This window comes from Cherax quadricarinatus, chromosome 37, assembly GCF_038502225.1.
Source record: "Cherax quadricarinatus isolate ZL_2023a chromosome 37, ASM3850222v1, whole genome shotgun sequence".
In the NCBI taxonomy this organism is placed as follows: Eukaryota; Metazoa; Arthropoda; class Malacostraca; order Decapoda; family Parastacidae; genus Cherax; species Cherax quadricarinatus.
Window position 1 is genome coordinate 5455947 of NC_091328.1, and position 15937 is coordinate 5471883.

At 36.5% G+C, this 15937-nt stretch overlaps 1 protein-coding gene across 3 annotated transcripts in view; it reads right to left on the reverse strand.

Annotated features, from left to right (window-relative positions):
• Positions 1–275: 275 nt before the first annotated feature.
• LOC128701865 (ubiquitin-protein ligase E3B) overlaps positions 276–15937 on the reverse strand; it is a 67576-nt gene continuing 51914 nt past the window's right edge. For all 3 annotated transcript variants that reach the window (XM_053795829.2, XM_053795821.2, XM_053795838.2), the window contains exons 15-20: positions 14884–15047; positions 13369–13506; positions 12882–13136; positions 12540–12704; positions 6900–6999; positions 276–4365 (exon numbers count right to left, since the gene is read on the reverse strand). In XM_053795829.2, coding sequence (XP_053651804.1) covers positions 4181–4365; positions 6900–6999; positions 12540–12704; positions 12882–13136; positions 13369–13506; positions 14884–15047 — 1007 coding nt within the window. In that variant the 3' untranslated portion in view covers positions 276–4180. The remainder of the gene's footprint in view (positions 4366–6899; positions 7000–12539; positions 12705–12881; positions 13137–13368; positions 13507–14883; positions 15048–15937) is intronic.

The window sequence follows — 15937 nt, forward strand, 5'->3', positions numbered from 1 at the left end:
CCGAGACGCGTCCAATGTGCCCTCACATGTGCCGCCCGTCCCATTGTTTACCAGCCAGCCTCCGCGGTAACATCCAAGCATACACTCGGAATATTTCGTATTATTACAGTGTTTTCGGTGCTGTTTCTGGAAAATAAGTGACCATGGGCCCCAAGAAAGCTTCTAGTGCCAACCCTGTGGTAAAAAGGGTGAGAATTAGTATGGAAATTAAGAAAGATTTTGAAGGGTTTGGGGCTAACCCTGAGAAGCCTATGCCAGTTGTGGAATCCATTGTGCCTACTTCAAAGATTAAGGAAATGTGTGCACAGTGGGTTGAACTGCAAACCTTTATAGATGAAAATCACCCTGACACAGCTGTTGCAAGCCGTGCTGGTGACTATTTCAATGACAATGTTGTGGCCCATTTTAGACAAATCGTAAAGGAACGGGAGGTACAGAGCTCTATGGACAGATTTGTTGTGCGACAGAGGTCCAGTGACTCTCAAGCTGGTCCTAGTGGCATTAAAAGAAGAAGAGAAGTAACCCCGGAAAAGGACTTGCTACCTCAAGTCGTAATGGAAGGGGATTCCCCTTCTAAACAGTAAGAAGATAATGCTCTCCCCTCCTCCCATCCCATCAATCATCACCAGATCTTCAATAAAAGTAAGTGTCATGTAATTGTGCATGCCTTTTTCAGTTTGTGTGTATTAAAATTAACATTTCATGTGGTAAAAAAAAATTTTTTTCATACTTTTGGGCGTCTTGCACGGATTAATTTTATTTCCATTATTTCTTATGGGGAAAATTCATTCGCATAACGATTATTTCGCATAACAATTATCCCTCTTGCACGGATTAAAATCGTTAACCGGGGGTCCACTGTATATGACTAAGAATCCCTGTCTGCAGGAAGACCTGGATAAGCTGAGCAAGTAGAATGTTAGATGTATTATGGAATTTAAAACAGATAAGTGTCATGTAAGAGATATAGGAGAAAGTGAAAATAGGCCACATGAATAGATTGTGATAAAATATAAAAGCCTAAGAGAAAGCTGAGGACCTAAGATTCACCAATGACTATCATCAACAGATCACATTATTTAAACTGTAGAACACACTTAGAATAGATTTTTGATATACAGGTACTCTTCACTTAACAACTGAGTTCCATTCCTAAGAATAGGTCAATAAGCGAATTGATCATAAAGCGAGGAGCATATTGTACTGGTAGTGGGTTTGTGTCAATCATCTTTAGATATTGTTTTAATGTCACAATTGCACCATTTATAACATTTTTAGTATATTTTTAAATATTTATAAAATAGTGTACTGTATAATGTAATAAACAGAATAGAGGAAATCTGCTCTAATATACATTATTTAGGCTTGTATACCGGTCGGAGAGCTGGTCGTAAGTCCAAGCAGTTGTTCAACAGGTAGGTCATTAAGTGAGGAGTGCCTGTACAAGTGAAGTAATGATAAAAAGCCTGTTTAAAACTGCAATATGAAGTGGTTATATGATATCCACACATTCAAAAATCATGAGGATAAAAATAATAAAAAAATCAATAAGTCATGAATAAAAACTAAAATCATTAACCATGCCCTCGTTGGTTGAAAAGAAAAAAAATACAATGATAGTAAAAAATACATCAGGAAAGTTTCTTAACATCAACAACAGGAAGAACAAGAGGCTATAACTATAAACTAAGGAAGAACAGGTGCAGAAAGAATACTAAAATGACATTCTTCATAAACAGTGGTAGAACAATGAAACAGGTTACAAAACGAGGTAATAACTGCTGCAACCACTGAAAATTTTTAAAAATGATATGATTTTGTATATTAAACATCTAAGAGGAAATATCCTGCTCCTGTAGCAACAAGAAAGTAATTAAAATAGGTAAATACTGGACTGGACATGATTATGGCTTTAGCATTCACCATTACATCACTGTTTCCCATTTCAAAAATATGTCTCCATACAACGAAGAACATGTACTTCAAATATCCTCCAGATTATGTCATCCACTAAGTATTCTCAGGAAGCTACTCAGCTAGTTAGACTTGGATGATGAAATGAAGAGCTTAGATTCTCAACCAACATTAAAAAAAAAAAAGTTGTATAACTGTATATAATATGCAACAGCTTGTATCAGTTATGAATTACATATCCATGAGTGTTACCTAAAGTAATTATATATGAATTATGAAAATAAGCAAACACATTCATTCCTAAATCCATCACGGTATATAATTTTCAACTCTTCTTTTATCCTATATGCTCTCTAATACTATATGCTATCTAATAAGAGAGCATACAGTATAATACAGACCTATATTACACATCAAATCTACTGTCCAATTAACCTTACAGATTCAGATACAGTAGAACCCCCATATGCACTGATCTGGCATCCATGGCCTCAGTTATCCACGGTTTGCAGTGGCCCAAAAATACCTCTTAATTTTGCATAATAATGGCCCCAAAACACAAATGTAGAGAAGCTGGCAGTTCTTCAAAGCCTAAGAGAAACTGTGAAGTGCTTCCCATCAGTGAAAAACTGCAAATTCTCCATTTATTGTGCATAATTTATCAATTAAACTTTCTAAATAGTAGGGTTTGCTATTATCCATGGTTTCAGTATCCACGGTAGGTTCTTGAAACATATCCCCCACGGATATGGAGGTCCTACTGTACTTCTATATTAATGGGCTTTGATCATCAAATTTTTTTACAGATGGGCATCCAGCAAATAGATTTAATTATCCAATGTTTTTCTGGTACAATGACTTTCCCACAATCAAATCTCTCTTATTTTGGTAACTATTTTTAAGAATGTCAATATCAAAGTGATATTTTACAGATTTTTTTTTTTTTACATATTTTAACATGCTGGCAGTCTCGACTGAAGCAAGGTGACCCGAAAAAGAAATGCTTTCACCATCATACACAATAACACTGTCTTTCCCAAGTTGCTCAGATACGATAGTTCACATGTCCCTCTAAAATGAGCCCAAATTTAAACTCAATTTGGTATGGAGATCTTAGGAATAGTTTCCATTTTGCAGGAAATCTAGAACATAACCCTGTGAATTTGTAGAGAAGATTGTTCTTGCATATCTTGTATTCCTCACTGTATGTAATCACTTATTTTACAATAAAAATTATAAAAGAAATATCTATGGTTTTTATCAACTATCATACAAATTAAAGAGTACTTAGAGTAAGATGTATGAAACAAACATGAAGTACTGCTTAGTGTTATTACATGTGAGAGCAACATAACTGTTACCTGCATGCTCAATCATTACTTAGTAACAAATGCTTGTTATTTCTTGAGTCATACACGAATCTAGTATGATAAGCTTAATGAATATGATAACTAGAAGGGGAAGTAGAACAGAATTCTTCCTCCGTAAGCCATGCATGTTGTAAGAGGTGACTAAAATGCTGGGAGCAAGGTGCTAGTAACCCCTTCTCCTGTATACATTACTGAAGTTAAAAAGAGGAACTTTTGCTTTTCTTTTTGGGCCACCCTGCTTCGGTGGGATACGGCTGGTGCATTGAAAGAAGAAAGAAGAAATACAAGTGACATTTATATGTATCATCCCATCACATAATTGACAGATGTATGTTTGTACTATTCTGTAAATAATTATGATACTATTCAAGTATACACAGCTTATAATTTCCTATTGGATTCTATTCAGAAAATAAATTATCAATATACTGTACATTATTCATTCTACAATTTGGAATCAAGGATAATTATACAGTATAATACATAGGTAGTTTAAATGTCCCGTGCAAATCTGATGAGGCACAAAAATTAATATGTAATATCTTAAAATACCTTCATATATTCTAATAATATAAGATCAAATTGTCTTGAAAAATAATATCTTCAGGTATAAAGTGAATTTTTTTTTAACTTTTAGTTCTGAGAAAATAATAGCTCGCCACTGACTTTTTTTTTAAACTACAATACAGTTCTACAATGGCTACAAGTTCCACTTTAGTACCTTGTATCCTTGTAACCAGTTATGGGTCACATATGTTCCACATTTTGAAAAGTATTTCCTAACAAATCTTACAATATCAAAGAGTTTTCATGATACAGCATACCATCTTTTATAATTCAACAACAGAATTAAAAAAAAAAAAATAGAGCCGATTCAGTTTATTTAATTCTTACCCTTAAGAAAGCTCAAATCCTGTATTACTTGTGATAGCATAACGTAATTTATCCCTTAAGGTGCTTTTTCGCTGGTAATTTGGCAGTTTAAGCAGGTTAAAACATGTGGATGAGGTGGGAAGGCGGTTCACAGGATCACGTTTTCGTATAGCAAAGAAGCCACGGATAACACTGCCAATTGTATCACCTAAAAATTAAAATTAGAGGGGCTTATTAGTTGTAGTTTGTGTGTTACATAAGATTAAAACAATCACAGGTTTGTTACTCTAGCATATGTATATTGAAGAATGCTTAAGCAAATGTTGTGGGTGATTATTGAAACATTTAACACTATGAATGCTCTTTGCTTGACTGCACGTCCTATCAGTGAGATTTTTTCTGTGGCAGAAAGCCTTAGTAGTGGCAAGAGAGCCAAGAGCATTAGAATAAAAAGAGGAAAGAAGATTCTGGGCACCATAAGTGCTAAAACAAAAAAAAAGAGGAGTAAAAATAAGAAAGTGATAACCAGTAACTTTTGGCATAAGTTACATTTTGGTAAATACATTTAAGTTAAGTAAAATACTGGCATGGTAAGGCTATATTGACATATGGGTATTTATTGTAGATGTGAGATGCACTGTCCCACTGATGTTATACACTTCACTTAGCACTGTGACCTAGCATCAATTAACTTTTATTCAATTAAGAGTGACTTTTTTTTTTTAACATAGGCCATCTTCCACCAAGGTAGGGTGACCCAAAAAAGAAGAAACACTCTGACCATCTCCTGCCAGAGTCATGCTAATACCACGGTTCAGATGCCCTTCCAAACTCCAATATCCCCACTCCTCTTTCAGGGTGCAAGTACTGTACTTCCCACCTCCAGGATCAAGTCTGGCTAATTGGTTTCCTTGAATTCCTTCACAAATGTTCCCTTGCTCACAATCAAACAGAACATCAAGTCATAAAAACCACTTGCCTCCACTTACTCCTAACACAATTACACATGCTTGCTGGATGTCCAATCCTCTTGCATTCAAAACCTCCTTTGCATCCCTGCCTCCGACCTTTCCTAGGATGATCCCTACCCTGTGTTCCCTCAAAGTCATCCTACTTTGCTCCATCCTTTCTAACGTATGTATTGAAATCCTTTGAAAAAGGCATCTAGTAATGCTGATTTATCAATTGCTTCAAGAAGCAGCAATAATAAGCATGACCTAATGATAACGAGTGATATAAAATTTGACGCTACTACATAAATTGTGGGGCAGACAAATGTGGGAAAGCAACTGCTGAATGCATTAACAAGTTTAAAAGTACCTCTGCACAGTTGAATATTATAACAAGGCTGCAGTAATAGTAGAACATTAGGCAAGTCACATTCCTTTATGAGAGTAGGATAATTGCTAGTTTTATCTCGGTGAAAGATTTTACATATGAATTCTTAAAATTTAGGGTACTGTAGATTTTTTTTAATGGATTAGGTCAAGATTCGAACTGTGGCAGTGTTCAGATGAATTACTGTATTGTATATGAAATAGTAGATAAGAACAAAGGAGTGGCAAACCACACATACTGTATTTCCTTCTCCAGGACTCAAGCCTGGCTAACCACTTTTCCTGAATCTCTTCAAAAATGTTACCTTGCTCACACTCTAACAGCATGTTAGGCCACAAAAACCATCTGCCTCCACTCATTCTGATCTAACATGTTCACACAAGGCTGTTAGATGTTCAAGCCCCTATCACTCAGTCTCCTGTACCCCCCACCCCTCCACTGTGCATGAACCATAAAACTGGAATGACCAGCTAAGTATAAATTAAAAAAAAAAATATTGTATAAAGCACCAAACGTCATATTAAAAGAACAACAGGCATGAAAAAATGCAAAATAGCATATTTTTTCTGAAAAATTAATTTAAAAAATATAAATGTGTCTGTCCTCCATGGGGAAGTGGAACAGAATTCTTCCTCCATAAGCCATGCATGTTGTAAGAGGCGACTAAAATGCCAGGAGCAAGGGTCTAGTAATCCCTTCTCCTGTATATATTACTAAATTTAAAAGGAGAAGCTTTTGTTTTTCCTTTTGGGCCACCCCGCCTCGGAGAGATACGGCCGGTGTGTTGAAAGAAAGAAGAAATGTGTCTGTTTACAGCGGTGGGCCTGTTACATGTATGGTCCATGGTTCGAGCCAGCGTCCATTCTTCTGTTTATAGACAGCAACCACTCAGGGAGATACTACCATCCTGCCAAGCGAGTGTAAAACAGAAGTCTGTAAATGTTTTTCGTGATGGTAGGATTGCTCGTGTCTTTTCTGTCTCATAAACATGCACTTACACTTAGATCACACTACATATGCATGTACAAGCATATATATACACCCCCCTTTGGGATTTCTTACTAGTTCTTTTTCTTGTTTATTTCCTCTTATCTCCATGGGGAAGTGGAACAGAATTCTTTCTCTGTAAGCCTTGCGTGTCGTAAGAGGCGACTACAATGCCGGGAGTTAGGGACTAGTAACCCCTTCTGTATACATTACTAAAGTTAAAAAAGGAAGCTTTCATTCTTCTTGTTTTTGCCACCCTGCTTCGGTGGGATATGGCCAGTTTGTTGAAAGAAAGAAATGACCTTTTCAATTTTTGCTATCTATAAAGCAGCAGTAGAAACATACACTGTATTATCTAAGTTGCCATGGTAGACATACACTGAATATGCTAAACAATGAAAATATACTTTACTCTACCTGTATCTTCATCATCGCCTACTTCAACACAACGAATAGAAAAAGGTGGTTCCAAGTGTGTAAATCCTAAGAGTGGTGGCTTTGAACAGCTGGTCACAAACTGAAAGAGAGATACAATATTAATAACAATAACGTAAGATGGTAATGTAAGTAGGTGTCCCCTCACACCTACTTACATTTTTTTTTTTTCAATGCACTGGCTGTCTTCCACCAAGGCAGGGTGACCCCCCCCAAAAAAAAAGAAATACTTTCACCATCATTCACACGTGATTACTGTCTTTGCAGAGGCACGCAGATACGACAGTTTAGATGTCACTCTAAACAGCAAATATCCCAAACCCCTCCTTTAAAGTGCAGACATTGTACTTTCCACCTACAGGACTCAAGTTTGGCTAACCAGTTTCCCTGAATCCCTTCACAAAATATTACCCTGCTCACACTCCAACAACTCTTCAAGTCCCAAAAATCATTTCTCTCCACTAATATCTAACATGCAGTTTCATTAAAAGGAATAATCAGTGTATGTCTTCAAAGGCACGACTTGTACTGCTCACATACCATAATGTCTTCAGTTCTGAAGCCCCAACTTAACCATTTCAACATTAACTTAAAACTGAGCTAGGAGGACAGATTCAAATAATTGAGACTCATGATACTAAAGGAAGATTCTAAGGGGGTATAGTCACAATGTACAATATACATTGTATATTGTACATTGTATATCAGGAAGGGAACACAGAAAAACTGACTAAATACAGTGAACCTTAATTTAATTTAAGGAAGTTCATGCCAATTACCATTTAAATCCAAATCATGAGATTATTTTCCATAATAACAATGGGCTAGTAACCCCTTTTCCTGTAAAGATTACTAAAAAGAATAAGAAGAAGAAAATTGTCAAAGTGGGAAGTCTGAATGTGCGTGGATGTTATGCAAATGATAAGAAAGAGATGATTGTGGATGTTATGAATGAGAAGAAGCTGGATGTCCTGGCTTTAAGTGAAACAAAGCTGAAGGGGGTGGGAGAGTTTCAATGGAGAGGAATAAATGGGATTAGGTCAGGGGTTTCAAATAGAGTTAGAGCTAAAGAAGGAGTAGCAATAATGTTGAAGGATAAGCTATGGCAGGAAAAGAGGGACTATAAATGTATTAATTCAAGGATTATGTGGAGTAAAATAAATATTGGATGTGAAAAGTGGGTTATAATAAGCATGTATGCACCTGGAGACGAGAGAAGTGTAGAGGAGAGAGAGAGATTTTGGGAAATGTTGAGTGAATGCATGGGGAGTTTTGAATCAAGTGTGAGAGTAATGGTGGTTGGGGATTTCAATGCTAAAGTGGGTAAAAATGTTATGGAGGGAGTAGTAGGTAAATTTGGGGTGCCAGGGGTAAATGTAAATGGGGAGCCTTTAATTGAGCTATGTGTAGAAAGAGATTTGGTAATAAGTAATACATATTTTATGAAAAAGAGGATAAATAAATATACAAGGTATGATGTAGCACGTAATAAAAGTAGTTTATTAGGTTATGTATTGGTGGATAAAAGGTTGATGGGTAGGCTCCAGGATGTACATGTTTATAGAGGGGCAACTGATATATCGGATCATTATTTAGTTGTAGCTACAGTTAGAGTAAGAGGTAGATGGGAAAAGAGGAAGGTGGCAACAACAAGTAAGAGGGAGGTGAAAGTGTATAAACTAAGGGAGGAGGAAGTTCGGGTGAGATATAAGCGACTATTGGCAGAAAGGTGGGCTAGTGCAAAGATGAGTAGTGGGGGAGGGGGGGGGGTTGAAGAGGGTTGGAATAGTTTTAAAAATGCAGTATTAGAATGTGGGGCAGAAGTTTGTGGTTATAGGAGGGTGGGGGCAGGAGCAAAGAGGAGTGATTGGTGGAATGATGAAGTAAAGGGTGTGATAAAAGAGAAAAAGGTAGCTTATGAGAGGTTTTTACAAAGCAGAAGTGTTATAAGAAGAGCAGAGTATATGGAGAGTAAAAGAAGGGTAAAGAGAGTGGTGAGAGAGTACAAAAGGAGAACAGATGCTAGAGTGGGAGAGGAACTGTCAAGAAATTTTAATGAAAATAAGAAAAAATTTTGGAGTTAAACAAGTTAAGAAAGCCTAGGGAAAGTATGGATTTGGCAGTTAAAAACAGAGTAGGGGAGTTAGTAGATGGGGAGATGGAGGTATTAGGTAGATGGCGAGAATATTTTGAGGAACTTTTAAATGTTAAGGAAGAAACAGAGGCAGTAATTTCATGCACTGGTCAGGGAGGTATACCATCTTTTAGGAGTGAAGAAGAGCAGAATGTAAGTGTGGGGGAGGTACGTGAGGCATTACGTAAAATGAAAGGGGGTAAAGCAGCTGGAACTGATGGGATCATGATAGAAATGTTAAAAGCAGGGGGAGATATAGTGTTGGAGTGGTTGGTACTTTTGTTTAATAAATGTATGAAAGAGGGGAAGGTACATAGGGATTGGCGGAGAGCATGTATAGTCCCTTTATATAAAGGGAAAGGGGACAAAAGAGACTGTAAAAATTATAGAGGAATAAGTTTACTGAGTATACCAGGAAAAGTGTACGGTAGGGTTATAATTGAAAGAATTAGAGGTAAGACAGAATGTAGGATTGCGGATGAGCAAGGAGGTTTCAGAGTGGGTAGGGGATGTGTAGATCAAGTGTTTACATTGAAGCATATATGTGAACAGTATTTAGATAAAGGTAGGGAAGTTTTTATTGCATTTATGGATTTAGAAAAGGCATATGATAGAGTGGATAGAGGAGCAATGTGGCAGATGTTGCAAGTATATGGAATAGGTGGTAAGTTACTAAATGCTGTTAAGAGTTTTTATGAGGATAGTGAGGCTCAGGTTAGGGTGTGTAGAAGAGAGGGAGACTACTTCCCGGTAAAAGTAGGTATTAGACAGGGATGTGTAATGTCACCATGGTTGTTTAATATATTTATAGATGGGGTTGTAAAGGAAGTAAATGCTAGGGTGTTCGGGAGAGGGGTGGGATTAAATTTTGGGGAATCAAATTCAAAATGGGAATTGACACAGTTACTTTTTGCTGATGATACTGTGCTTATGGGAGATTCTGAAGAAAAATTGCAAAGGTTAGTGGATGAGTTTGGGAATGTGTGTAAAGGTAGAAAGTTGAAAGTGAACATAGAAAAGAGTAAGGTGATGAGGGTGCCAAATGATTTAGATAAAGAAAAATTGGATATCAAATTGGGGAGGAGGAGTATGGAAGAAGTGAATGTTTTCAGATACTTGGGAGTTTGAGGTGTCGGCGGATGGATTTATGAAGGATGAGGTTAATCATAGAATTGATGAGGGAAAAAAGGTGAGTGGTGCATTGAGGTATATGTGGAGTCAAAAAACGTTATCTATGGAGGCAAAGAAGGGAATGTATGAAAGTATAGCAGTACCAACACTCTTATATGGGTGTGAAGCTTGGGTGGTAAATGCAGCAGCGAGGAGACGGTTGGAGGCAGTGGAGATGTCCTGTTTAAGGGCAATGTGTGGTGTAAATATTATGCAGAAAATTCGGAGTGTGGAAATTAGGAAAAGGTGTGGAGTTAATAAAAGTATTAGTCAGAGGGCAGAAGAGGGGTTGTTGAGGTGGTTTGGTCATTTAGAGAGAATGGATCAAAGTAGAATGACATGGAAAGCATATAAATCTATAGGGGAAGGAAGGCGGGGTAGGGGTCGTCCTCGAAAGGGTTGGAGAGGGGGTAAAGGAGGTTTTGTGGGCAAGGGGCTTGGACTTCCAGCAAGCGTGCGTGAGCGTGTTAGATAGGAGTGAATGGAGACGAATGGTACTTGGGACCTGACGATCTGTTGGAGTGTGAGCAGGGTAATATTTAGTGAAGGGAGTCAGGGAAACCAGTTATTTTCATATAGTCGGACTTGAGTCCTGGAAATGGGAAGTACAATGCCTGCACTTTAAAGGAGGGGTTTGGGATATTGGCAGTTTGGAGGGATATGTTGTGTATCTTTATATGTGTATGCTTCTAAACTGTTGTATTCTGAGCACCTCTGCAAAAACAGTGATAATGTGCAAGTGTGGTGAAAGTGTTGAATGATGATGAAATATTTTCTTTTTGGGGATTTTCTTTCTTTTTTGGGTCACCCTGCCTCGGTGGGAGACGGCCGACTTGTTGAAAAAAAAAATAACAATAATGGACAATTCTGGATTGAACAGATTTTGTCCATTAAATTTATCCATTAATATGAAATCCATTAACCCTTTGAGGGTCGACAGGCCCTCTCCGAAACTCGTTCTCAGGGTCGGCCAAATTTAAAAAAAAAAAAAATTATTTTCTCTTATGAAAAGATAGAGAATCTTTTCCCGATCATAAAGACACCAAAAGTTTGAAATTTGATAGAAAACTTACGGAATTATGCTCTCGCAAAGTTAGCGGTCTTGGCGATGTTTACGCATCGGCGATTTTGCCCACTTTGAGCCCCATTTTCGGCCAATTTCACTGTACTAGTCGACAAAAAACATGAATATTTCGCTAGAACTCCATTTTTTCTATCGAATGGATGCAAGAAACCACTCATTTATGAAATTCAACTATCCAGTACAGTGGTCAGAATTTTGCAATTTTGCCAATTTCACACAAATTTCAAAAGATGCCAATTTCCGAATAGGGTCCAGAATAAACAAGAAAGACTTTCCTGGCACTAAAATGACATTTCCTCTAGTCATTAGTCATGTCTCAAGGCCCCTCTTATATTGTTTTGCTTTCCACTTTGAATTTTTATTTTCACAAAAAATATAAGATTTACTGTTATGCAGACTACTGCATTAGTGTAAAAAATGGTATAAATATTATTGGTGCACTTGTGAAAGAATATTAGACTCACCAGTTGACGTGTATTGCACGCTTGGCACAATTTGTTTACTTTTGAAGTTTGGTAAAAATCGAACATTTCTGCTACTTTGAGCTCAATTTCAAGGCACCTTTCTTTGTAAAACCAGTCAAAATCATCTCAATTTCTGTAATATGTTTTCCATTCTATAAAATGAGACCAAGAAAACTAGAATACAACAATAAATACCATACGAAAATACACAGCAAAGTCGCTGATTTATTCAAAAAAATTGGTCAAAGTTTTTTTTTTCTCATTATGCACTGTGTGCTGCAGGATTTTTTTTAGACTGTGCACACTGACCACATATACCCATTCTTTCATATGAAGGCCTACCAGCTTTCTCCCACTAGATTTGAGGCCGCTAGAATTTATGAGTACTAGTACGTCAAAAACCCCTACGCGTAAGACGTACTAGTACGACGAAAACCCTCAAAGGGTTAAATCAGAGCACATTAAATCAAAGTCTTACAGAACTGTATAGTGATACTTACACTTTTGCATGAGTGTCAATCATAGTATCTGAATGTTGTAATAAGGTAACAGATCAAGAATGTTGAAGTGTTATGTCAAAATTCTAAGTTTGATATATAAATATTATGGCAAACATAAAAGGAAAGAAATATTGAACATTACTGCTGGTTACTAGGACAGAGGATATGTGGCAATCATTGGCAGTTGCCAGGAGACTACATAAGGCAGCAACTACAAAAAAGGAAAACTTCCATAACGAACCTATATTACTATTATCACCAAATCAATACCTTCAAGAAAAGAGCTCGCTCCTCCTCTTTGAAATCTCGCTCAAGAATATCCCACAACCAACATACAACTCTATGCTTATCATGAAAGCCTCCATAATAAAGTGTGTTTTCACGCAGATCTTTAAGGTCCACTGCTACATTGTCTCCAGAGATCAGTCGTTGAAACTAGGAGAAAATATTTGCGAAATTAATCTTTTATTCAATATGAGAAATGCATAGCATTATATACATGACAATCTATGGGCACTTTTCACAAAATTATTAATATAGTTAATGATAAGTACTGTACTATTATTCACATTAAACAGTTGGACTCTTTAATTCATTAATTAGAAAATATACCTCTGGAACAGAGAAGAGTGACAGCCACTCTGGGTTGATGATGGAGCGGAAGCCACGGATGAAGGCTTTTGTCTGGTCCTTGATCTGTGTATGCATCTTGAAGTGGGCCATAAGGTGAATGTAAACTATCTTGTTATCATTAGTCACAGGTACTACCTTACCACCAGGTCTGAGTTCATGAGTAATTATCTGACCCAGGTAATCTTCATCATAAGAGAAGGTGAGATCCAATTCATTTACATCTCCATCATAATGCTGACAATGTAAAATGAAAGTTACTATTAGAATAATTTGAAAATATTTTCATACAGTACTGTATATTTTACAGATGAGGTTTTGACACACAAAATCAAACAACTCACAAAAATTTGCTGTATGGAAAATACTATTAAACACTAATCTGCTGTGATATTTTATTTCATACTCCTACTGTGAAGTATCAATTTTTTTTTTTTGCATAAGCTATTAAAGGCAATGTCTCTATCACCTTAATATATGTCATTGATTTGTACAGTTCTGGGTCTAGTGAAGGCAGCTCATCAATAGAAGAGTAGAGGGCTGACTGCTGTTCACCCAATACTTGACTAAGAAAGAACGATGCAAATGGGCAGTCAACCACAATACCCTACAAAGTAAATTGGCAGGCATTGTAAAAATATACTATGTTAGATCATTTCATAACAATTCAAATAACATACAGTTAATTACAACATAGCAGTAATAATAAAATATAACTATAAGCAAATGTACATCAACAATTAAATCTGAAGAGTAAAATAAAACATTTACATCTGAATATAATGTACCAATTAACTCTTTCAGGGTCCAGAGGCCAAATTTCAGAGTGTGCACCAGTGTCCAAGAATTTTCGAAAAATAATTTTGTTATTTTTTCTTATGAAATGGTAGATAATCTTTTTCTAGAGGTAATAAAACAAAAAGTATGAAATTTGATGGAAAATTGACGAAATTATGCTCTCGTGAATTTTGATGTGTCAGCGATATTTACGTATCAGCGATTTTGCCGACACTGACTCCCATTTTAGGCCAATTACCTTATTCCAGTCAACCAAATTTTTAGCTATTTCACTAGTATTACTTCTATTCTATCGATTGAGCACAAGAAATCGCCAATTCAACTGTTTCAGCTACAAAATAAAGTGATTGGAAATTAGTAATTTGGCCAATTTAGTGCAAAGTTCAAAATATTCTAATTTCAAAATAGGATCCAGAATAAACAATGCAGGCATTTCTGGCACTAAACTAACATTTTCTCTGTTCATCAGTTACATTTTCAGGCTTTACAAATGAATTCCATTTTGATTTTTAAGTCACATAATGAATTTTTATTCAAACCAAAATATAGAAGATTTACTGTCATGCAATATTGTAATAATTGTATAAATAATATCAGCACATTTGTGAATGTATATTAGACCCACCAGTTGGCGTGTATTAGACGTGTGAGGTCATTTGTTTATTCTTGAACATAGGCAAAAATTTAACATTTCCGCTAATCTGAGCTCAGTTTCAAGCCATTTTCAGTACTAAAACCAATCAAAATCATCTCGATTTCTGTAATATATCTTCCATTCTATCAAATGAGACCAAGAAATTGCAAATAGAACTATAAAAAACATACGAAAAAACACTGCAAAGTTGCTGTTTTAATCGAAAATTACGGTCTCAGTTTTTCTCATTATGCACTGTGTGCTGCAGGACTTGTTTTATGTGGTGCACACATACCATATAGATGTATTTTCTCATATCTAGGCCCAAATTCACCGCTTACAGCTTATCAGAGAGAGCTGAGCTCATGGTGTAGATCTACGGTTTGGACCCTCAACGTAAAGCCGTAGGTCTACGGCACGGACCCTGAAAGGGTTAAAATATTTATAAATATAATTTTTATTTCTCTATGCCTAAACAGCAGCTATCACATTTATCACCACATTTGTCTCATTAAAATTTAAGTTGAAATCAGTAATTAAGTTAAAATTTACCTCATATACCGCTTTTCCCAACATACGCCCAGTGAATTCAAATAACTGGAGGTGATTTTCTGTCATGGAGGAGGTTGGAGATGGGTAGAGCCGCTCCTCACTTGTAAGACGGAATAAGTTGAGGGAAGGATCGAATACCCTCTTGAGTGTCTCCTCTAGAAACTCTTGAGGAGTACAAGTGCTTGTCAGAAAACTGTACACAATCTCACTCTTGGGATTTGAAATAAATAATTCAGGGCATAATTTATATAAAGGTTATGCTAATGTGGTACTGTACTGTATATAACAGAAAATTCTGTACTGTATATAATAGAAAATTAAATGCACTAACATTCAATGTGGTTTTATTAAGTATCAATTAAGTTATGTAAGAAACTGCTATTCTTATCACCAGCCTGAGTGTTTTCCATACCAATGAATAAACAAAGAGATACTACCCTTAGAGACAACAGTTGTCACGACAGGATATGCTGGGAGTGCGAAGTCAAAGGACAATAGATAATAGACACTCCCTAGGAAAAGTAGGAGCAGTGAACTCAGCTAAAAGTGATGGAGACCATATACCATACTGAGGCAAGGATAGGTATTACAGTAGAGGTTGTATGCTAAAGTGCTTCATCGAACCTTACACAGAAATACCCTTGATATACCTTTGAAGAATTTTGAGAGTTTATGTACTCTCTGAGCCCGGCCATGGGCCAGGCTCGCCTGGTGCTTGCCTGGCCAACCAGGCTGTTGCTGCTGGAGGCCCACTGCCTCACATATACAGTACAGAATACGCAGCAACTTTTGTCTTAATTAACTGCAGAAATTATACTCTAATACTTTCCATCTATTCAATGCACTAAAGGAAGACAGGATCAAACATTAGTTGTCTCTTCAGAAGTCTCTGTCTTGAAAACTGTCTCATAATGATTTTAGTTATTTATTACACTAGAGGAAACAGATTCAAGCTCTTTCTAAATATTGGAATGTGTATATCGTTCATTCTGTATTCTCAATCTAATCATAGCTCTCACCAGGAACACTCACTATTTCCTTGAAAATCATCACA